The 20,148-nt window shown below is 35.7% G+C and overlaps 2 protein-coding genes across 2 annotated transcripts; one reads left to right on the top strand and one right to left on the bottom strand.

Annotated features, from left to right (window-relative positions):
- Window positions 1-1,934: 1,934 nt before the first annotated feature.
- Window positions 1,935-14,804, top strand: hells (helicase, lymphoid specific). The gene is made up of 23 exons (XM_056471272.1): window positions 1,935-2,258; window positions 2,338-2,435; window positions 2,527-2,630; window positions 3,150-3,272; window positions 5,843-5,896; window positions 5,990-6,014; window positions 6,125-6,183; window positions 6,255-6,293; window positions 6,565-6,789; window positions 7,198-7,380; window positions 7,488-7,631; window positions 7,851-8,047; window positions 8,194-8,290; window positions 8,658-8,819; window positions 8,933-9,084; window positions 9,247-9,391; window positions 9,482-9,565; window positions 11,957-12,076; window positions 12,181-12,297; window positions 12,402-12,561; window positions 13,930-14,026; window positions 14,147-14,223; window positions 14,309-14,804. The coding sequence occupies exons 1-23, from the start codon at window positions 2,251-2,253 to the stop codon at window positions 14,398-14,400; spliced, it is 2,562 nt and encodes an 853-aa protein (XP_056327247.1). The 5' UTR covers window positions 1,935-2,250; the 3' UTR covers window positions 14,401-14,804.
- Window positions 14,805-16,508: 1,704 nt separating this feature from the next.
- On the bottom strand, window positions 16,509-19,082 carry si:ch211-250c4.5 (coiled-coil domain-containing protein 110). Its single transcript, XM_056471360.1, has 2 exons — window positions 17,304-19,082; window positions 16,509-16,578 (listed from the first exon to the last, which is right to left on the bottom strand). The coding sequence occupies exons 1-2, from the start codon at window positions 19,066-19,068 to the stop codon at window positions 16,529-16,531; spliced, it is 1,815 nt and encodes a 604-aa protein (XP_056327335.1). The 5' UTR covers window positions 19,069-19,082; the 3' UTR covers window positions 16,509-16,528.
- Between the last annotated feature and the right edge of the window lie 1,066 nt (window positions 19,083-20,148).

Below are 20,148 nucleotides of genomic sequence, written 5' to 3'. Positions count from 1 at the left end.
ACAAAAAGAAGAGTATCTGATTTATTGGAATGAAGAAGCAGGAAAACAAAGTAAACTTAAATGTTATTTAGACCTAAACAAGGGTTATACCACAGCAACATATCTGAGTGCAGTAAAGGACAGTAAATTAAGAACAACTATGACCAAATACACAGTTCTCACAGTCTGACTGTAGAGACGGGCCGATACAGACAGAACTGGCAAGGCAGAGGTGGAGACGGAGGAACACTTCCTCACCCGCTGCACAAACTATCAGCACATCAGAGAAACATTCTACCCCAAACTCCAGAGCATTTACTCACAATTCAGTGAGTACTAGGGGTAACTAGGGGTAAAAAACGGACTGTATCCTTCTAGTGGCACAATACATTAATGCCTGTCACAAAAAGAGAAAGGAGACCAATAAAAACATTACAGTGATGCGCTTGCAAACACGCGCACACACACACGCGCACACACACACATCTAGAAAAATTAATTACTGTAAATGTACTGATTATTACTGTTTTATTACTCCTTTATCCTAAGATGTTGATTGTTAAACGTACAGTTTATTCTGATTTTTATCTATCATTATTTTTATTGATTTGTATGAATAATATGATATATTGGATAGTAATATGATATACTGAATAATAATATTAGATATTGAATAATATGATATATTATTTATATTTTATGTAATTATTATATAAACATCATCTTTTTACTACTACTATTTACTGTGTTTTTATTAAATATGTATGTTACTTTTTATGTAAACTTTATAAATGCTTTGGCAATACATTTATAACATTCGTTAATAAAGCAGTTATTGAATTGAATTGAATTAACTTGAATTGAGAGAGTAAGCGTTCCTACTCTATATTTTGATTGGACGAACTGGTCACTTGGCAACCGTGGTATGAACCGGAGCAAACTTGGCTATTTTGCAACATTCAGTTTCATGTTATGATCATTTTACATAATAATAAAACTGATGTGGGCAACGTGAGACCTGATAGCACGTGGCCAAAGGTTCTATAGGTTCTACACATCAAGTACGACAAACAGGTTTGAGTTTTCCACTTCCAGTTGAGTTCACCCAACATTTTAGTGTAAGGTTAACTTATTAAATTAACTACAGTTATTCGTTCAGTTGAAGTTATGCATCATATTAAGTTCTTTGAAGTATAGACCTAACTGATTGAAAATTACAAAAGCCTTAACGATGGAAAAGGCAGTGTGACATACCTCATATTGTGATGGGGAAATTCCATACAGAGGCCATTTCGTTGCCATATTAAAAAATAAATAATAATAATAATAATATATAATAATCATACAATTTTTTTCTGACAAATATGGAAAAACGCAGAAAGTTCTGTGAAGCTTAATTGTGTTTAACGTTGGGTAGGCCTACAGGAAATACGATTATGTCAGTATAAAACATTATAAAATAAACTTTCTCTTCTCAAATAAATATTGAATCTTGAATGGTAACCTCATTTCATCGACATTTATAATATACATTTTACAGTTATACAGTATGCAGTATACATTTAGTTATTTAAGTAATGCGTAAAAGAACACGTGTCTGTGAGGGTGTTTGGGCGTGTGCGAGGGATAGATGAAAGAAAAGATCTTGTAACCCTCCTCATGTTGCACTGAATGAACTCTACTTTCGCGGGAAATATCTACTAGATTGTTTGCATACGTACAGCAGTGTCAGGGATGGAAATTAATAAGCCTTTAACTCTTAGACTTATTCGCTAACTTATTTTACGAATAAAATCCCTTAGCGACATTATAAGTGATAAATATGGTGTATGGAATCATATTGTTGTATAGTATTGCAAATAGCGGATCTTTAAACGACCACCGTTGAACGTGCACCCCTCCAAATTTAAGCTGTAATGGTATAGTCCACGGTGGCGCGAAACGTCTTGCAAAGTTTCACGTTACACACGCGAGGTGGTGTATCTACCGGCTGTGTGACGGAAAATCAGCTGCCTTTAGGAAAGTGGTTGTATAAATCTATATTTTGCAAAACTAGGTTACGTCTAAGTACATTAATGCGTTAATTTGCGTTGCGTTCTGCAGTTACAAAACAGTCCCGCGTTTTTGTTGTGTAAGGCTTTGTTGTATGTTAGCTAATCGGGTCATTAGTGGAATATTCTTGCTGTGTGTTTCATTCTGGACTGCATTGCAAATATTTGGTAAGGTTTGAGAGATTTAATTCAGCAACCCGCTACCCTGATAGCAGCAGAAATGAGTGGGTAAGTTCATTTGTTGTGTATACAGTATGATGTGTTGGCAGGGATGTATGTTTTTGATGGTTTAACATTCATGTTGCAGCATTGTTAAAGAAGAGACACGCAGTATTTCTCCCCACTGCCCCAAACCCAACGAATCTGAAGAGCCTGAAGGCACTACAATTGAGGAGACCACAATGGGTGGGTAAAACGCCGATCACACACGGTAAATCTTTATAAGATGGTGTCCAACGCGTCTGTGCTGCATTTAACTTTATCCTACAAATTACAGAAAAAAGCAAGCATGAAGAGATGGTCATTACCAAAGAGATGGAGGAAGAAGAAAAGAATCTAGAAGAGGAGGGAGAGAAAAAAGAAAGAGAAATGATGGAGGAGGTAAACTGTTCAACAATAGGTTTTTAAAGATCTTAATATGGTTGCTGTTCTGCATTCCCATACTCAAAATAACAACATGATAAATATCTTCATTGAGGTAAAGTTGGTTTTATATTCACACATATGGACTTTATCCTTAATAATTAAATTTCAGGAAAGTATCATTTGCATATTCTGAATAGTAAAATCAAATTAGCAGTCAATGACTGTCAAAGTACAATATTATTCAGTCAAAGAAATGGTGCTAATTTTTTATTATACTTGCATGTGATTTCAGACCAAATATAGTAGAGCTAACGAAAGTAGCATGGTAAACAATATACCATGAGCGAATGTGTGAATATAAAACCAAGTTTACCTCAATATCTTCTGCTTATATTGCTTAAACTGAAACCCTCATGTTCGTTCCACTGTTCAGTATTTTCATCATTTAAGGTTATTCAGTATAAATAAATGTATCAGACACTGATATTCACTTTATCATAAGGGTCTATATTATGTTGCGTGTTGTTTTGACAGGCCAGACAATCCAGGGGGAACGATTCTCAAGAAATGCGGTTCAAAAGACTTCAGCACCTTCTGGAGAAAAGCAACATTTATTCAAAGTTTCTGCTCACGAAGATGGAGCAGCAGCAGCAAGAGGTATGTATTGTGTTCGGTACACAGGAAAGAGCTGGCAGGTTTACCATTTCCGCAAATAAATCTTGCTTGAGTGTTTAACTGAAATGAATTGTAAACTGGTGAAGCGGCACAGATGCGGATGTTTGCGATAAAGGGAGCTGTGAAGGAGCCAATCAAATGCAACCGTTGCTCTGCACCACCTGCCCTATTGTGTGGCATTACAGAGTGTACAGTGTCTTTTAATTACAGACCGTTAAGATCAGAATAAAATCTTTTTATTTGACACTGATCATGGAAGCATTTGAGAAATCCACTGCACTAGAACACTTCTGATTGTCAAGTATTTTTAAGTTTATAATTAGCAGAGAGATGTAACATGCTCATGTCAACTGTGTTATTGATGAGCAATTCCATGCAAATGTCAACCTTGCCATGAAAAAAATGAAGTTTTTACCAAAATGGTGAAACCGTTTCGACATTTTTTTGCGTAGGCAAGAATTTTACAGTACTTAAAAATACTTAAAAATGTCTGTCAGTGTTTTCAAACTATTATATTTGATTGACAAAGTCACAGAAGTGAAATTTGTCACACTCATTACGAAGAGATGTCACATCCATAAGGAAGCTTTTCCTCATAAATGCAAAAATGTCAAATAAAATCAATAATTTTTGTTCTATAGTGAGCTAACTCGTATCCATTTGATTAGCATTATTTATTTTGGGTTGTGCAGTTTAATTCACAGAATTTCTACAAAGTATGTTGTAGGGCTGGAGGAATCATCATAAAAAAATAATCGAAATAGACATTCAGAATCTATAATTGATCTAATCTTTCCAACTCAATTTTTTTTTTCAATTACTTTCCCCAAAATGGGGAAATGTGACCGCACTCTGTTAAGACAGAATTATACTTCTGTGTCGAATGTACGGGTATTGTTCGGCGCAGTCGTATACCTGCGCACCTCTCAAATGTCACTAGGCATTGCACGTTTGTATTACATTGATGATGATTGAAAGCTGTGGCAGAAAAGCCTTGAGACCGCATATTTTCCATTACAATAAAATAATTGTTTACAGTAAAATATTTGTTTACAGAAGATTCAATAAACGCACTGTTAAATATTATTTACAGGATGTACAAGAGGTATTTTATTTAGAGATGCTGCTTTTTTTTTACTTTTAATATGAAAAACATAATAATAATTGAGTTTTTCACTTTTTTAAAAAGAAAGAGTTGCTGTTTGTTTTAGGCAATGTGTGTTTTAATTTCAAAGTTGAAGTAAATGGTCATAAATAGTGTGTGTTTTCGATTATTTTAGAATCGAGTGATGCACCAGTTAGTTCAGTCAGAAATCTCTCACTTGTAATATGCGAGTATATTTACTGTACAAAACTTATCAGTGAACTATGAGGATTAAAAAATTTAATTAAATAATCGCTCATTAATCGCAATAGTTAAAATGTTCAATTAATCAAGATTATGATTTTAGGCCAAATCCCAGCCCAAGTATGTTGCATAATGTAATTTACTAACTTTTTTTGCTGTCATTGATAACGCATGTTTGTTTTTTTTTTTCAGTTAAAATCTATAAAATGTTTACAGGTTAATATTTTTCTGATCCCATAACTCTGTGGTTAGTTGTTTTGAAGAATATATACCGATGTTGCAATATAATATTAAAGTATATTTTTTTCTATGAATTTATGTTTTGAATTTTTACTGCAAATGTCACATCCATAACGCTGGAATTGCTCTGGTATAATTGTACTTGTATTCTTTAGGGATGCTCCGATCAGGATTTTTGCAGCCAATACCGAGTACCAATTTCTTGTCATGATGATCTGCTGATACCAAGTACCAATTCTGGTGCTTCATAATGCATAAAACACATTTTTCCGTACAAGTATGATACTTAAGTGGAGATCTTGCCTTACAGAAGATAATAAATTAAAGATGTTGCATATAATTCCTTAAACATGTAAATCTTATAACCATTTAGCGTGGACATGTAATGGTCAGAAGCAGTTTTACAGAAAATAATAGATAAAACGGATACAAAAAAAAATGGTAATTTAGAAACATTGCAAATGATAGAAGAATTCAACATGTCTCAGTGAAGTTTGGAACGCATATTTAATCTATTTTAAGTTAAAATGCAAATCTATAAATCCATTACTTTACTAAAAGCAAATCAATCTATAGACTACTGTTTATTGCAATAAGTATATTACATTATTATGCATATATACATATAATTATATTATATTAGAAGTTATATTTATTAAATATTCAAGTTAAAAAAAATTGTATTTCTCTAATTTTTCCAGCCAGGTTTTCATGAACTTGCAATATTGTTGAAAACACAGAACTTTCAGCTCTGATATGTAAACAGATTTCAGTTCTTATATGTCCTCTGCTTGTAAACTTATAAACAAACCAACATTTGTGATCAGTTCATGAGATTGGCGAGTACCGATTGAGTCATGAAATGTGATTATCGGCTAATGCTGATCAATCGGAGCATCCCTAGTGTTTGTGCATGTTTGTGTTTGACTAAGAAACTAAACTAACATCAATTTTCCAAAAATAGGAAAAGCTTAAAAAAGAGAGACTGGAAAAGAAAGCTGCTGTTCTGAAGCAAAAGGTAATGTTCCATCATGGTTTGTCACACTTTGTTGCTCGTATTAAAAGGGTAGATAAAATGACTAATGGTTGAACTTAATTTTCTCTCCCACAGGGCAGTGATAAAAAGACTGTAAAAGGTAAGATTCAGAGGACACATTTGTTTATGGGGTGTTTATTATGATTCTGTATATGCATGTGATGTTTTAAAAAGTAGTCATTAATTCTGATCTGTTTCTTACATGTTAAGTTGAGAGAAAGAAGCGTGTAAGGGAAGAATACAAAATTGCAGATGTTATGTCCAAAGAGGTGAGCATCTATTTTTAGCTTGTTGTAAAGTGTCATTGCTATTTTACTAATGTGTATATTTTTATTTTAAGGAAATTATGTCTAAAGCCAAAAAGCCAAAAATGGAAGAGGTAAAGTTTTTATTTATTTTATCAGACACATGAAATTAGTTTTTGAATCAAAGATTTAATTGGATGAGAATCATTTGAACTCATTGTAAATTGTTTAAACACCCTTGTGTGCACATTCTGCATTGATGACAAGGAGCTTGTGTATCTTACCAGCTGTCTAGCAGTTGTAATACATGACTTGGTTAAAGAAATTTGTTTAATTTAATAATGTAATGTTTGCTGTACGTTGGTGTCATTGTTCTCAAGTGTTTTTTTTTTTATTCTTCTGAAGGAGGCTCATGCTTCTGTAAAACTGGAGGCTGAGGATATAGAGAAGCTAAGTGACACAAACTCGGATATTAAAGGTCGACTCTCTGAGACTTTGAGGGAGAACAGCAAGCAGATGCTGGATCCAGAAAGAACCGTCAATGACCAACCTGTGCCAGCACAGCAGCCCCAACTCTTTACCGGGGGTGTGATGAGGTGGTACCAGGTGGAAGGCATAGAGTGGCTCAGGGTAAGTGCATGCTCTGAACACTTTTAAACAGTCCTGATTAAGTAGATGGCCTGCAGAGGGCAGTAGAGTTATTTTCTAGTGTCTCCGTTGAAGTTTAATGTGCATTTTTATTATGAATGATTTGGAAGTCTTCAACTCTGCTTCTAGAGATCCACTATACAACAGATTTTAGCTCCAACCCTAATAAAGCACACATGAAGCAGCTGAACAAGCTCTTAAGGTCAATTTGAAAATACACGGGTGCTAAAGCAGATTGGAAATTAACTTTGCAAGACAGTGGGTTCCCAGGAGCAGGTTTGAATACTTCTGCTTCGTGTTTATTTCTACCCAAACTCATTTGACTTCTCATACTTGTGAGTCACATGACAAGGATGTTCTGGTTTTCTTATTCACTACTCTGTCTGTTAGATGCTGTGGGAGAATGGCATCAACGGTATCCTGGCTGATGAGATGGGTCTTGGAAAAACCATCCAGTGCATCGCACATATTGCAATGATGGTTGAGAAAAAGGTCCTTGGGCCCTTCCTAGTTGTGGCTCCTTTGTCCACTCTTCCGAACTGGATTTCAGAATTCAAGCGTTTCACTCCAGAGGTGTGGAACAATAACTATAGCTCTGCTTATTGTAATCAATGCTTTAATAAACCAACAGCTGACTGTTTGAGAGGTTTTATCTATTTCACCTTTGTTCTTTTTTTAAGGTGTCTGTCCTGCTGTATCATGGACCTCAAAAAGAGAGGTTGGACCTGGTGAAAAAGATCCGTCAGCACCAGGGATCCCTCAGAATGTGTCCTGTTGTTGTTACATCCTTTGAAATAGCCATGAGAGACCGAAAGTTTCTTCAGGTAAACTGATTCAGCCTTTTATTTAAGACAGAAACTTGTTAATTAGCAACTGGTTGCATAGACTACATAGATGGGTCTTTATTAGTCATCCATTTTTAAGGTCTCTTATATAAAAACATAGACTTTTCAATTGAAAAAGTAAGATTATTCATTTGTCAACTCTTTTTTTTTTTTTTTTTGGCAGACTAGGTTTTATTGTTCTCATGTTTGTCTCCTCAGCGTTTCCACTGGAACTATCTGATTGTGGATGAGGGTCACAGGATTAAAAACTTGAACTGTCGTCTGGTGCAAGAACTAAAGATGCTGCCAACTGACAACAAACTGCTCCTGACAGGAACCCCCCTCCAAAACAACCTGTCTGAGCTGTGGTCACTCCTCAACTTCCTCCTCCCTGATGTGTTTGATGACCTGAAGAGGTATGAACTAAGAAGAGAAATGCAAAGGGAACTCAGGATCTTGTTGTCCACCATTCTGATTCTTTATAGGAGTGAAACATTTTCTTGATTTAAGATTGAGAGTTTTAATACACCAAATTAAACATTTGATGATGATTTTCCCTCAGTTTTGAATCCTGGTTTGACATCAGCACCATCACTTCAGATGCTGAAAATATTGTGGCTAATGAGCGGGAGCAGAATATCCTTCATATGCTACATCAGGTATCTTCACATTATGATTTTCTTTTTCTTGTAATTTACAGCTAGAGCATGGAGTATTATTAAATGTACTGACTATTTGACAGCGTTTACACATCCTCCCTTTGTTCTAAACCATTTTGAGTTTCTTTTTTTCCTCCTGAACACAAAATAATGTGTTTTGTAGAGTATTAAAAATCTTTAATAATTGACTTTCATAAAAATATTCTACTGTGGATGTCAGTGTTTTCCCATTCCCACCAAAAAAATGAACTTGTAAAGATTTGGAACCATGTGAGATGGAGCAAAATGTCACTTTTGGATAAAATATATATTTAAGTGTATATACAATTGTGATCCTTAAATGAATGCCATTTATTAATGTTTTCAGATCCTTACACCCTTCCTTCTGAGAAGATTGAAATCAGACGTCACACTGGAGGTTCCACCTAAGAAAGAGATTGTTGTGTATGCACCCCTAACCAACAAACAGGAGGCTTTTTACATGGCCATTGTTAACAAGACTATTGCCAAACTGCTGGGTCAGGAGAAGGTAAGTGTCAGTAGAGGAAGTCAGTAGAGATTTTCCTGGACAACGATTTACTTTACATGCAATAACAAGTAATTATTGTTTGTTTGATTCATAATCTCTTTTATAACTACAAGGATGAATCTGCGCCTGCTCCGCTAACACCCAGTGGCCGACCAAAACGCAGGAGCAGGAAGGTGGTGAACTATTCCGAGCCAAACACTGACTCTATGAAAGACCTTGAGAAGTACCTAGAGAAAGTTCAGCAGGAGTTGGACAGTCAGGCAAGGTCTGCCTCTTGTTTTGTTTGACCTCTGGTGTTTTTATTCAGTTACTTCTGTGTGCTAATGCTATTTATTTATTTTTTCTTTTAAAATTTCATATTTTTTTGCCATAAACTCAATTATACAGCATTTGCAACTTCTTAACATGTTGGTTACTTTCTCTTTAGCTCTACTCCTGTGGTGAATGTGTTTATGCCGGTTGATGCTCAAGTCAACTTGAAACTGCAGAACATCCTGATGCTGCTGAAGAGATGTTGCAACCATGCATACCTCATAGAGTATCCTCTGGACCCCACAACTGGAGACTTTAAGGTATCTTGCACAGAATTTGACATCATTTTGTACAGTGAAATGATCACATCTACTTTGCAGTAGTAACACTGGCAGTAATCTTACTTACAGATTGATGAACAGTTAGTGGAAGCATCAGGGAAATTTCTTATCCTGGACCGAATGCTTCCTGAACTGAAAAAAAGAGGTCACAAGGTAAAGGTCACAATAATTCCTCATACAAACAGGCATGCATTTTAATGATTAACAACTCTATCAGTTAGTGTCAAACTCCATTGTGGTTGTAAGCCAATCATGTGCACATTTAATTGCCTTTATAAAGTTTTTGTCCTCTAAACGGTACATTGGATATTTGTGATCCACTCAAGACAGCACATTTTGTTAAAGAAGTTTATAAAAACATTGTAGGCTTTACATTATTGTTCACATACAATACCGGTCAAAAGGTTGGGGTCAGTAGGATTTTTAAATGTTTTAAATTAAGCTTCTCCTGCTCACCAAGGCTGCATTTATTTCATCAAAAATACAGTAGAAATTGTGAAATGTTATTGCACTTTAAAATAACTGTTCAAAGTAGTTTATAATTTAATTTAATCATTTATTCCAGTGATTTTAATGTTTTTAGCTTCATTACTCCAGTCTTCAGAGTCACATGATCCTTCAGAAATTTCTCTAATATTATTAATATTATTATTAGTAGTAATAGTAGTATTATTATTATTAGTAGTAGTAGTGTAAGTAAAACATTTAAAAATCCTACTGACTTCAAACTTTTGACCAGTAGTGTAAGTTTTCGGTGTCAAATTCCTTCAGAAATCATTCTAATATGCTGATCAAAAGACAGATGTCATTTTTGATCAGTTTAATGCATACTTGCTGATTAAATGTGTTGGTTATTAAAGTCATGTTAATGTTTGCTTTGTTCAGAACACAAATAGCACTTTTTGAAAAAGTATGTTTTATTAAATAACTGCTGGTTAACTGTGCATATGCTCGACAGCTGTGTTGTCCACCTTTTAACTTATTCAGATTTTGAATGTAATGTCATTAGGGATGCGCATTTCCGTTTGCCAAACAACAATCGCAGCTCGTTAACTGAATATTAATGGTTAACTGGTTAGAATAATATTAAATTATTATTTAATACAACAAAATTTGACGTGTCTATTTTGTGACATTAAATATTGCATTTTAAAATACTGATTTATTTTAACATACGAACAACAGTATTCAGAACAACAGAACATCTTCACGCACCTGCAGTGTTTCCAACAGCATAGACAAAAAGTAAATTAAAAAAAAAATAGGCCTGCTCGAGATTTTTCACAAATGACAAATTTTGATTGCAAAACGAAAACATTCATTCATTTTCTTTTCAGCTTAGTCCCTTTATTAATCTGGGGTCGCCACAGCGGAATGAACCGCCAACTTAACCAGCATTTGTTTTAAGCAGTGGATGCCCTTCCAGCTGCAACCCATCTGTGGGAAACATCCATACACACTCATTCACACTCATACACTACGGACAATTTAGCCTACCCAATTCACCTGTACCGCATGTCTTTGGACTGTGGGGGAAACCCACGCAAATACGGGGAGAACATGCAAACTCCACACAGAAACGCCAGCTGAGGCTTGAACCAGCGACCTTCTTGCTGTGAGTCAACAGCACTACCTACTGTGCCACTGCGTTGCCGCAAAACAAAAACACTGAATCCTTTTTAAGAACCGGCATAGGCTGTTTGTCCAATCATGTTTTTTTTTTTGTCAAATAAAAATAGCAGGCCTATGCATTTAATTAATGCTCCGCTCTAATTCTTACATCACAAACCTCTGTCAACATTTTTAATATAAGTCTTTAAAGATTGCCTTGAGCATCTGATTTTACCTTAGAGCGTCTGTGCTTTCATTTCCTCTCACCCGTGGTTAATGTGCACACGCTGCGTGTGATGAAAGACAATGACAGTGTGCATGTGTTGACTTTTTGTAAAGAATAGGCAACTATTGCATATAAGTTTTGTTGTTATAATTGTGATATTCAAGGTTTGTGAAGTCACAGCTCTGGATAACTTGAAACAGCGATAACCAGTAGTGTAGGCATCTTAACAACATAAACACTGCAGTCACTTCAACGAAAACTCTGCCTCTGCTTTCATTTGATTGATTAATAAAAAAGACGCGACTGATGTAACGGGCATTTTTCCAGTCAGGGTTGACTTTTATTTCAACTGCGGGTGAATAGCGCGCAACAGCAAAAACGCGAGGCATGCAGGGTACATATGCAGTGTGCAAAATGCCCGCGGCCTTTAGTAAGCCACAGCAAGCACGCCTCAACGCATTGAGTTGTGATTAGCCCCTCATGCAGCCAAACTTTAAAAATATATAAAATAATATATATTTTTTTTATAATTTAACTGATACCATTAATCGGGTAAACCCATCCTTTCGGTTAACGATTAATCTGTTCTTTTGAGCATCCCTAAATGTAATAACGTGCACGTTTTGTAAAACTGCTTTAGAATCATTATTGTGAAAAGTGATACACAAACTTGATTTGTTTAATAGCATAAATGTTTTTGAAAATAGGTGCTGATATTTAGCCAGATGACCTCCATATTGGATATTCTGATGGATTACTGTTATCTCCGAGGTTATGAATACAGCCGGCTGGATGGGTCAATGAGTTATGCTGACCGTGATGAGAATGTAAGTAGCATTTTGTTGTTTAATATGCGTTGCTGATATAGTATAGTTAATGTCGGATGTTTTAAATGTTTAATTTGTACCTTTTTTTATTTTTTGCTTTGCAGATGAAGAAGTTTTCTTCAGATCCAGAGGTGTTTCTTTTTCTCCTGAGCACTCGAGCTGGTGGCCTTGGGATCAACCTGACATCTGCTGACACAGTCATCATATTTGACAGTGATTGGGTAATTTTAGACGTTCACAGGCACTTCCTTGATTTTATTATTTTATTTATTTGTGAGTGGAAAGACTCATTAACTATCTTTTTTTTTTTGTTTGTCTTCTTCAGAATCCTCAGGCAGATTTGCAGGCACAGGATCGCTGTCACCGTATTGGGCAAACGAAGCCTGTGGTGGTCTACCGTCTCATTACGGCCAACACCATTGACGAGAAGATCCTGGAGAGAGCTTCTGCCAAGAGAAAGCTAGAAAAGATGGTCATTCACAAAAGTATGCAGCAAATGCTAAAAACAATAATTTTGAAAAGCACAGATGATCTTATAACTATGCATAGCGTTTACGAAACATATTTCAGCAGTTATCAGCATCATAAATCAAGTCTGAACTTAAAAACATGTACATTTATCAAAAAATACTATGCAAACTATATATTTTCAACATTTAATCGAACTACGCTATTTCATTGGGGTGTAACGGATCACGACCCACAGCTTGGAACACACGTGACCCGCGGATTAATAACTCTTTTGAATTTGTAGGTTAATCCAACATTTGTAACGATTGCAGAGAGATTGCTTCCGCATCATTCAAATTACGTGTATGAAAGCATTTTGGCTTCCCTGTAAAATATGATGATGGAAAAAGTCGTGGTGGGACCTAAATGCTTTCTTAGGTTATTAATTAAAGGTGTTTCTGTCACTGTTTGTTTAACCAACATTAATGCATTCAGTGTAAAGCTACACAATTAAACGTTAAAAGATCACGATCTCAATTCAAACCCGCGCAACATGAATGATAATGATTTGCATATGCTTATTAATCCTTCAAAGCGCTGCATTTCAATCTGCGCTTGATCGAGATTTAGTTTTTACACTTTGTCAGTTCGTTACAAACGATTAAATAGTTCAGATATAAACACTGATGTTTATAGGAACATTTAAAATCACCGTTTAATGGAACTTGGTGCTGATGAATTACATCGTTTAAACAATAGGTGGCGATAAACAACCATCAAATGTATGTCACTGAATAGGTTTTCAAAAATGATCCACCTATAATGAAACATGAAGTTTTGTGTGTGAATTTTTAACTCATTAATTGAAAATAAAATATATGTTGTACAAGATGTTGGATTTCGATATTTAGCATTGGCAGCAAAGGTAGCACAGATCATTTTTCGTATCGGTTATTTTTCGTATTTTAAGTTCTGTTTGCTAAATCCAGTGGTTTTTGCAGTAATATTTTTGTATAAATGAAAAGCAAAATGACATTTGTCTCCTTTTTTGCTGATAAATGGTCTGATTCATGACTTGTGATCCAAACCATGAGATTTGTAATCCGTTACACCACTACTATTTCAACTTTGCAACACATTACGAAAAGCGAGTTAATGCGTATGCAGGGATGTTTCTAATGTACTGTCTGACATCATCCTCCTCATTAGTAGGTGCTTTTTTTGCCATTTAAGAAAATAAACATAAATATATATATATTTGTGGTACTCTCCCATTTACTGCTCATACGTATACCCAACTATCATGAAACCTGGAAATGTGAGCTCCAGTTGTTGTTTTGAGATGATCGACTTTGTTTTTTATTGTGACTGTTGACGTTTTGTATCCTTATCTTTTATTTTAGACAAGTTTAAAGGCTCTAAAGCAGAACTCAAGGCAAGCAAGAGCTGCGTGGATGTTGATGAGCTTGTAGAACTACTGAAGTCCAGAGACTACGACGGGTACAGTTATTTATTCATTGATCTATTTCTGCAGTGTTGTAATCCAGAGTATGGTGTTATTCTGCACTGTAAATTGCGCCACTATACAGACTGTCCTGACGCAACTTTAAATTATTGCAGGGCAGTGAAAGGCACTAAAGGAAAGGTCATCAGCGACAAAGATCTGCAGATCTTGCTGGACCGCAGTGATTTAATGAGTAAGTGTATCGATGCCATGAAGATATCAATATCCGTGTGTATAATCCACTGCATAGTGTTTAATGTTGTAATCTTCTTTTTCAGATCAGGCCAAGAAGCGTGTTAAACAGGAGAAAGACGGAGTGTTTAAAGTTATTGAGGCCAAGGATGACAATGGTGAGATCAGTCTGTCCTGAAAGCGTTAATGCTCGACTTTTAGGCCAAAGTTGAGTTATTACCACTGATCAAGCAGCGTTAACCGTCTTTCAAAACACACTGCCTGAATACTGAAAGATTAAGACCTTCTCCATTTTAAATATTTGTCAACCACTGCTGCTTTTCGTCAGTCCATCCTTTGTTTGAATTTTTTTTTTTAGCAGTTTTAATGTTTCTCATGCCAACTTTTTGGGAGGAATTAGCTCTAAAACAACCTCACACTGTGGCTTCTTTGTAAATACTGTTGTATATTTCATGTGTAGTTAACTGGACAGGATTCACACATGTAAACCGCTTCTAAGCACCTTGACCTAGAATACTGTAGAACAAATGTATCGTTTTATTTTTCATGTTTTCAAAATAAATATTTTGTATTCTGCCTGTGCTTATTTAAACCTGTCGTTTTCTTTTTGTAGTAACTGTAGAATGTTATAGAAATGTATGTTTAACATGTAGAAAAACAAACATTTCCAATTATAGATGATAGTCTGATTTATAGTGCAAGTGAAGGCTGGAGGTTGATCAACTAGCATCAGTTGGTAACCTTTAATTAAGCTTTGGAACATATGGTTACTTCATTAACACTGATTCGTTCAAAAGGCTTGTAATAATCCCCAGTAGTACACCAGGGGGTCTGTTCTTAATACTTCGTTTCAAGAGTTCCCACTTAGATATGCTTGGCGTATAAAGCAGATTTGGCATGCTGTCCCAGGAGAGAACCTTGAGCTCGGAGATATTTGAGCCCAGGGCTCCCACCCGGTCGATAAGCGCATCAGGAGATCCGAGATCAGGTTGGTCTCGAGAGCTCCCCCTTTTGAAAAGGAGGAGATGGGGTGGAAGGGGGGATTCTTCCAAACAAAGATAGAACAGTAGGGAGAAAATGATCCATTTATAGTAAACTAGGATCACTTTGATTGGATTACTGATTACAGATGAGTGGCCAGACGTGCTCAATCATATCACGTGCTCCTCTCGAAATTAGTTTATGAAACTTCACTTAAATGATCTAAGATGATTTTGCAGATCCTGGATCTTTTAATCTTGATAACTGAACTCTGGCTAATCTGGTTCTTCAAACAAGTTGGTGAATCAGATTAAAATATTTTGATGAACTCATCTGAGATTGCTGCATATCTTATGGAGGACAGATCTATCGATCCTTGAAATCATGATCGGCACAGCAGCATAATGACATCATCTGATTAATATTCAATTATCTATGTGAGCATTACATAAAATTCATAGGAAATGGTTTGTTAAATAGCTACAGTATGATACGCAATAACTTTCCACATTTGTTGTGAGCTGTGGGTTTTACATGTGTCAAGAGTATTTAGCAATTTATTTAGTTTTACCTTTACAGCAGATTTTCTTTTTATGGTAGGCCTATTCAAGTATCTTAAACAGCTGTTTAAATAAAATTTGCATTAAAAAAGGCATTTGATATCGGTAAAAGTGTCTGCAACATTGGCAAAGCATCAAATTAGCTGTCAAAACATGTGTGTGACTGCATGAATTACTAAAAAAAAATATATATATATAAAAATATATAAGTATGGCCGTGTTTATTATCGTACACAAATTGTACTAAAGCTGGTACCTTAAAATAGTACACATTTGTATCTAAACACTTAATAAATGTTCTCTTTGAAGCTCTAGGGAGAGAACACTAACAGTTTTTGTACTTTTATTTGAGAGTGTAGATTGCATAACAGTTTTGTTTATATGTATATAATTATACATTTTAACTATTTTAATATTTTTCCCAGTGTTTAAAACCTGTACATTACTACTGTAAGGAAATTACATTGCACTTCCAGTATCACCTTTACTTGAAATGATCCAATCCAGTCCTGTTTACATGAAATAAACCTGCTCCCAAGCAGATTGACAACAACTCTCGAATGAGTTTTGAAGAACTAAACAATCCTGGATCGTGTCAAATCAGCAATAACCAAATCAACCAGATCAACTAATCCACGTAGGAACTACCACGAACGAACCCCAAGTCTTTTTTATCTTTGTTTTGTCCGGTATTATGGGTATTTCATTGAGTGCCTTAGGAAGGGACTTTGCCTTAAAAGACAAGTGCCTGAAGTCTTAAAAAGATCATTTTTGCTGATTCTCCTCTTCTAGTTTTCTTCTTATATCTTGAATCACTGTTGGCAAAAATAAGCAATTTTAGAAATGTCAAAGTTACCAAAGTAAGACCATTTTCATTTAAATACAGATGAATAGTTTTAGTACTGAACTCTTTTACTAGTTTTTAATATAAAGAAAAGTAGCCATATACAAAAGTTGAACATTTAAAGTGGATCGAAAAAGTCAAGAGTGTTTAATAGTTTGTCAAACACTTCAGATGTTAACTACTGTAGATAAGGATAAATGCTGTGTACAATACTGGGATGAATAAATATATGAAGAACTACGTTACTACGGTGTAAAAGCTGACTGAACATTAGGTCCCCATTATTCCTGATTTCACATCAGTTCTTCAGAAACCGTTCTGTTTTAATGTCAGAAACATTCTGCTGCTTGTGTGGAAACTGATACGTTTCAGGATTTGCAACTAAAAAACAAATCTTTGGTAAAATGTTAAGCAGCGTCAGTGTTACTTTAGTTCCATTTAATGTATTTAAATATAGTACCGCAAACGTTGGAATGAAAGTATTCATCTAGGATGATTCATCTCCCACATTTGAAAAATCTCCTACCCTCTACGCCCCCAACCAAACAAACATAACCGAAAATAAGTGATACGGGGTCAGATGTTGTTAGATTTGAGTTCTGCTGGAACAAATTTGCCATTAAGCTAGAAAAAACAACAACTATATCAGACAAGCTGTGAGATTAACCTATGCATATTTTAGAAACAGAAACATACCATCGTCGGTTGGAGAGAACTTAAGTGCGTTTCTTTGACGACTTGTAGTGATGTCAGTGATGGTCATTGGAGGATCAGCTGCATCAATGTGGCCAATTTTCTGCATAATCCTGTCACTGATCCCAAGGTAATCTTTACGCAAGTCTTCCATCTCTGCTAACAGCACTTCTCTCTCTCGCTCCAGCAAACCAATGGCCTCTTTGAGTCGTTCTCCCTCCTTGGTGCTTGCCATCTCCGACACCATCTTATCTTTATGAATAGCCTCCATCTTCTCCGCCAGGACTTGCTTGTCTGTCTTGAGTTTGTTGACCATCTCCATCAAACTCTCACACTCTCTTCTCAAAGCTTCATTTTGCTGCAGAAAGGCTTTTTGCTGCTCCTTCAGTTGAAGTATCTCGACTCTCTGCTTGTTGTGAATCAACTTCGATTCATATTTCATAGTCTCCACCTGCTGAAGTGTCATGTCTCGTTCAGTTTGGCACTTCTTCAATTCAACGTTCAGATTTTCAATCCTGTCCTGAAACTGTTTAACATTCTTCTCGTGGTCAGACTCTTTGGAGCAGGTCGACTGAATGAGCTCCTTGTTCTTCTCCTGAGCTTTCCGTAAATGATCTCTGAAGTTTGCAGCTTCACTTCTCAAGGCTGACACGTCCTCCTCAAGTCTCCGAATAACGCTGATGTTCTTCTTGTGCTCGGCATCCATCATCTGCAGCGTCTCGTTACACAAAGCAAGATCTCGTCCTGCTACATCTCTTTGCTCCTCTAGAAGTTTCTGCTTGGTTAGCAGCTCTTGAGACATCTGCTGAAGCTTCTTTAAGGATTTCTGACAGTTCTTTTTCTCAATGAGCTCCTCGCCGAGTTGGTCCTTCAATGTCTTGGCACGTGTTTTGAGGCGCTCGTATTTTTCCATCAGTGCCTTCAGCTGCTTCATCAAAGTTTTGTTGTTACTCTTAGCTTCATCAAGTTCCTTCTTCATATCTTCACAAATGTGGTCAAACCTGGTGGTGACCTCTGCGTTTTTCTGCTCCTCGCATTTCAGCTTTTCAGCTAGAAGTTGGGTTTCTTTGTCATTATGCTTTAATATTTCTTTCATATCTTTAAGTTCTTGTTGCTTCACCAACAACATACGGACAACATGTTGATTTTCCAAATCCTTTTGCTGGAGTTGTTCCTTCACAACTTCAAAGAAGTCAAAATGTTTGCTCTTGAAAGAAATTTTGTCACCTCTGCCTTTTTCTCTGCCCTTTGACATTTCTTTCAAAAGAACTTTGGGTGTGTTTGAGGAGCATTCAACAGATCTTGATGAATTAGACCTTACCAAGTAACCAAAGGGCAGATGTAATGATTTATGATCCATCTGAAAGTCATATTTTGACCTAAGGATACTCATCGTAGCCTCTTCTTTCTTCATCAGATCTGCTCCTGCTAGAATTCTGTGCAAGGATTCCATTGCCTGTTCATTCAAATCTTGAGTGGCATTTCCATTTGATTTTTGAAGTAAACCCTGGCGGACTTTGAAAAACCTGTTTTCAAGACTAGCATCCCCTGCAGCACACTGTGATTTAGCAGATGGGAGCTGTTGTCCTTTCTTCCACTGGCTAAAAAGCTCTTTATCACGTGACTGCATTTCACTGTTGGTGGTTTCTGGCTGAAGGGTGTCTAAATGATCCGGAATTGGTCCGTTTATGTCCTGCTGGGTGTCTTGAATGCCACCAAGTTTAGAGTTGTGCACAGATTTTCTCATCTTCTTGACATCAGAGTCCATTTTAAGTCAATTTCTTTGTGCTGTAAGATATTCAGGCAAGTCAATTAGCCAAACATTGCCGTTCGAGATTTACTTGAAACAACAGGCACTTTAAATAACATAACATGAAACTTTCTTCCAGAGCTCTTACCTTACTTGCATTGCGTCTCTCCAAACGGACTGCAACAGAAGCCTACTGTGCAACTCAGTCTTCATTGTTTAAAATGTTTTAAAATGTCTGTCACCATGGCAACAGGACTAATGCTGGCAACGCTAAGCGCTTGGAAAAAGACGTTATAAAAATGGTTTTGAACCAAACCAGTTCAGCCTGGTTAGCGTCAATTGAACAAAAGCATCCATCATCTCACAGACTTACTACATACTTCAGTCCAGCATTTCTTTGCATTTTCAGACAAAAAAAGTATTTACATTACTGTTAAAAATATACTGGTAAACACTGACTAATTTAACCAGTTAATGAATTAGACATTGTCAACTATAATTGAGCATTAAAGTCAAACACACAATTGAAGTCAGAATTATTGGCCCCCTTTGATTTTTTTTCTTTAAATATTTCCCAAAGGATGTTTAACAGAGCAAGAAAATAGTCAAATTTGCTAGAATAGAAGCAGTTTTACATTTAAAAAAAAAAAAAAAAAAAAAAAAAAAAAAAAAAAAAGCAGTTAAGGTCAAAATTATTAGCCCCTTTAAGCTATTTTTTTCTGACTCTACAGAACAAACCATCATTTGTTAACTAACCTGCCTAGTTAACCTAAGTAACCTAGTTAAGCCTTTAAATGTCACTTTAAGCTGTATTGAAGTGTCTTTAAATAATATTTTACTAGATATTTTTTTCCTGTCATCATGGCAAAGATAAAATAAACCAGTTATTAGAAATGAGTTATTAAAACTATTATGTTTAGAAATGAGTTGAAGAAATCTCTCTGTTGAACAGACAATTAGGAGTTGAAAAAATATAGAAGGGGGCTAATAACTCCGACTTCAACTGTATTTTTTTTTTTTTTTTTTTTGCTAATTTCTTATTTATGATTTAAATAATAACTCTCAACTGATATATAGAACTTCACTGTGAAAATGAAT

This window comes from Danio aesculapii, chromosome 13 (genome assembly GCF_903798145.1).
Source record: "Danio aesculapii chromosome 13, fDanAes4.1, whole genome shotgun sequence".
In the NCBI taxonomy this organism is placed as follows: Eukaryota; Metazoa; Chordata; class Actinopteri; order Cypriniformes; family Danionidae; genus Danio; species Danio aesculapii.
Note: the sequence above shows the minus strand (reverse complement) of the source record. Positions and strands in the feature narration are given on the sequence as shown.

Excerpts from the sequence above, each read along its gene's own strand:
- hells (XM_056471272.1), top strand. Across the intron at positions 6,790-7,197 it reads AAGGCATAGAGTGGCTCAGG|ATGCTGTGGGAGAATGGCAT; the intron begins GTAAGTGCATGC and ends TCTGTCTGTTAG. Across the intron at positions 12,562-13,929 it reads AAAGATGGTCATTCACAAAA|ACAAGTTTAAAGGCTCTAAA; the intron begins GTATGCAGCAAA and ends CTTTTATTTTAG.
- si:ch211-250c4.5 (XM_056471360.1), bottom strand. The coding sequence starts at position 19,068 with ATGGACTCTGATGTCAAGAAGATGAGAAAATCTGTGCACAACTCTAAA. Across the intron at positions 16,579-17,303 it reads GTTCTCTCCAACCGACGATG|TGATTCAAGATATAAGAAGA; the intron begins GTATGTTTCTGT and ends TTTTGCCAACAG.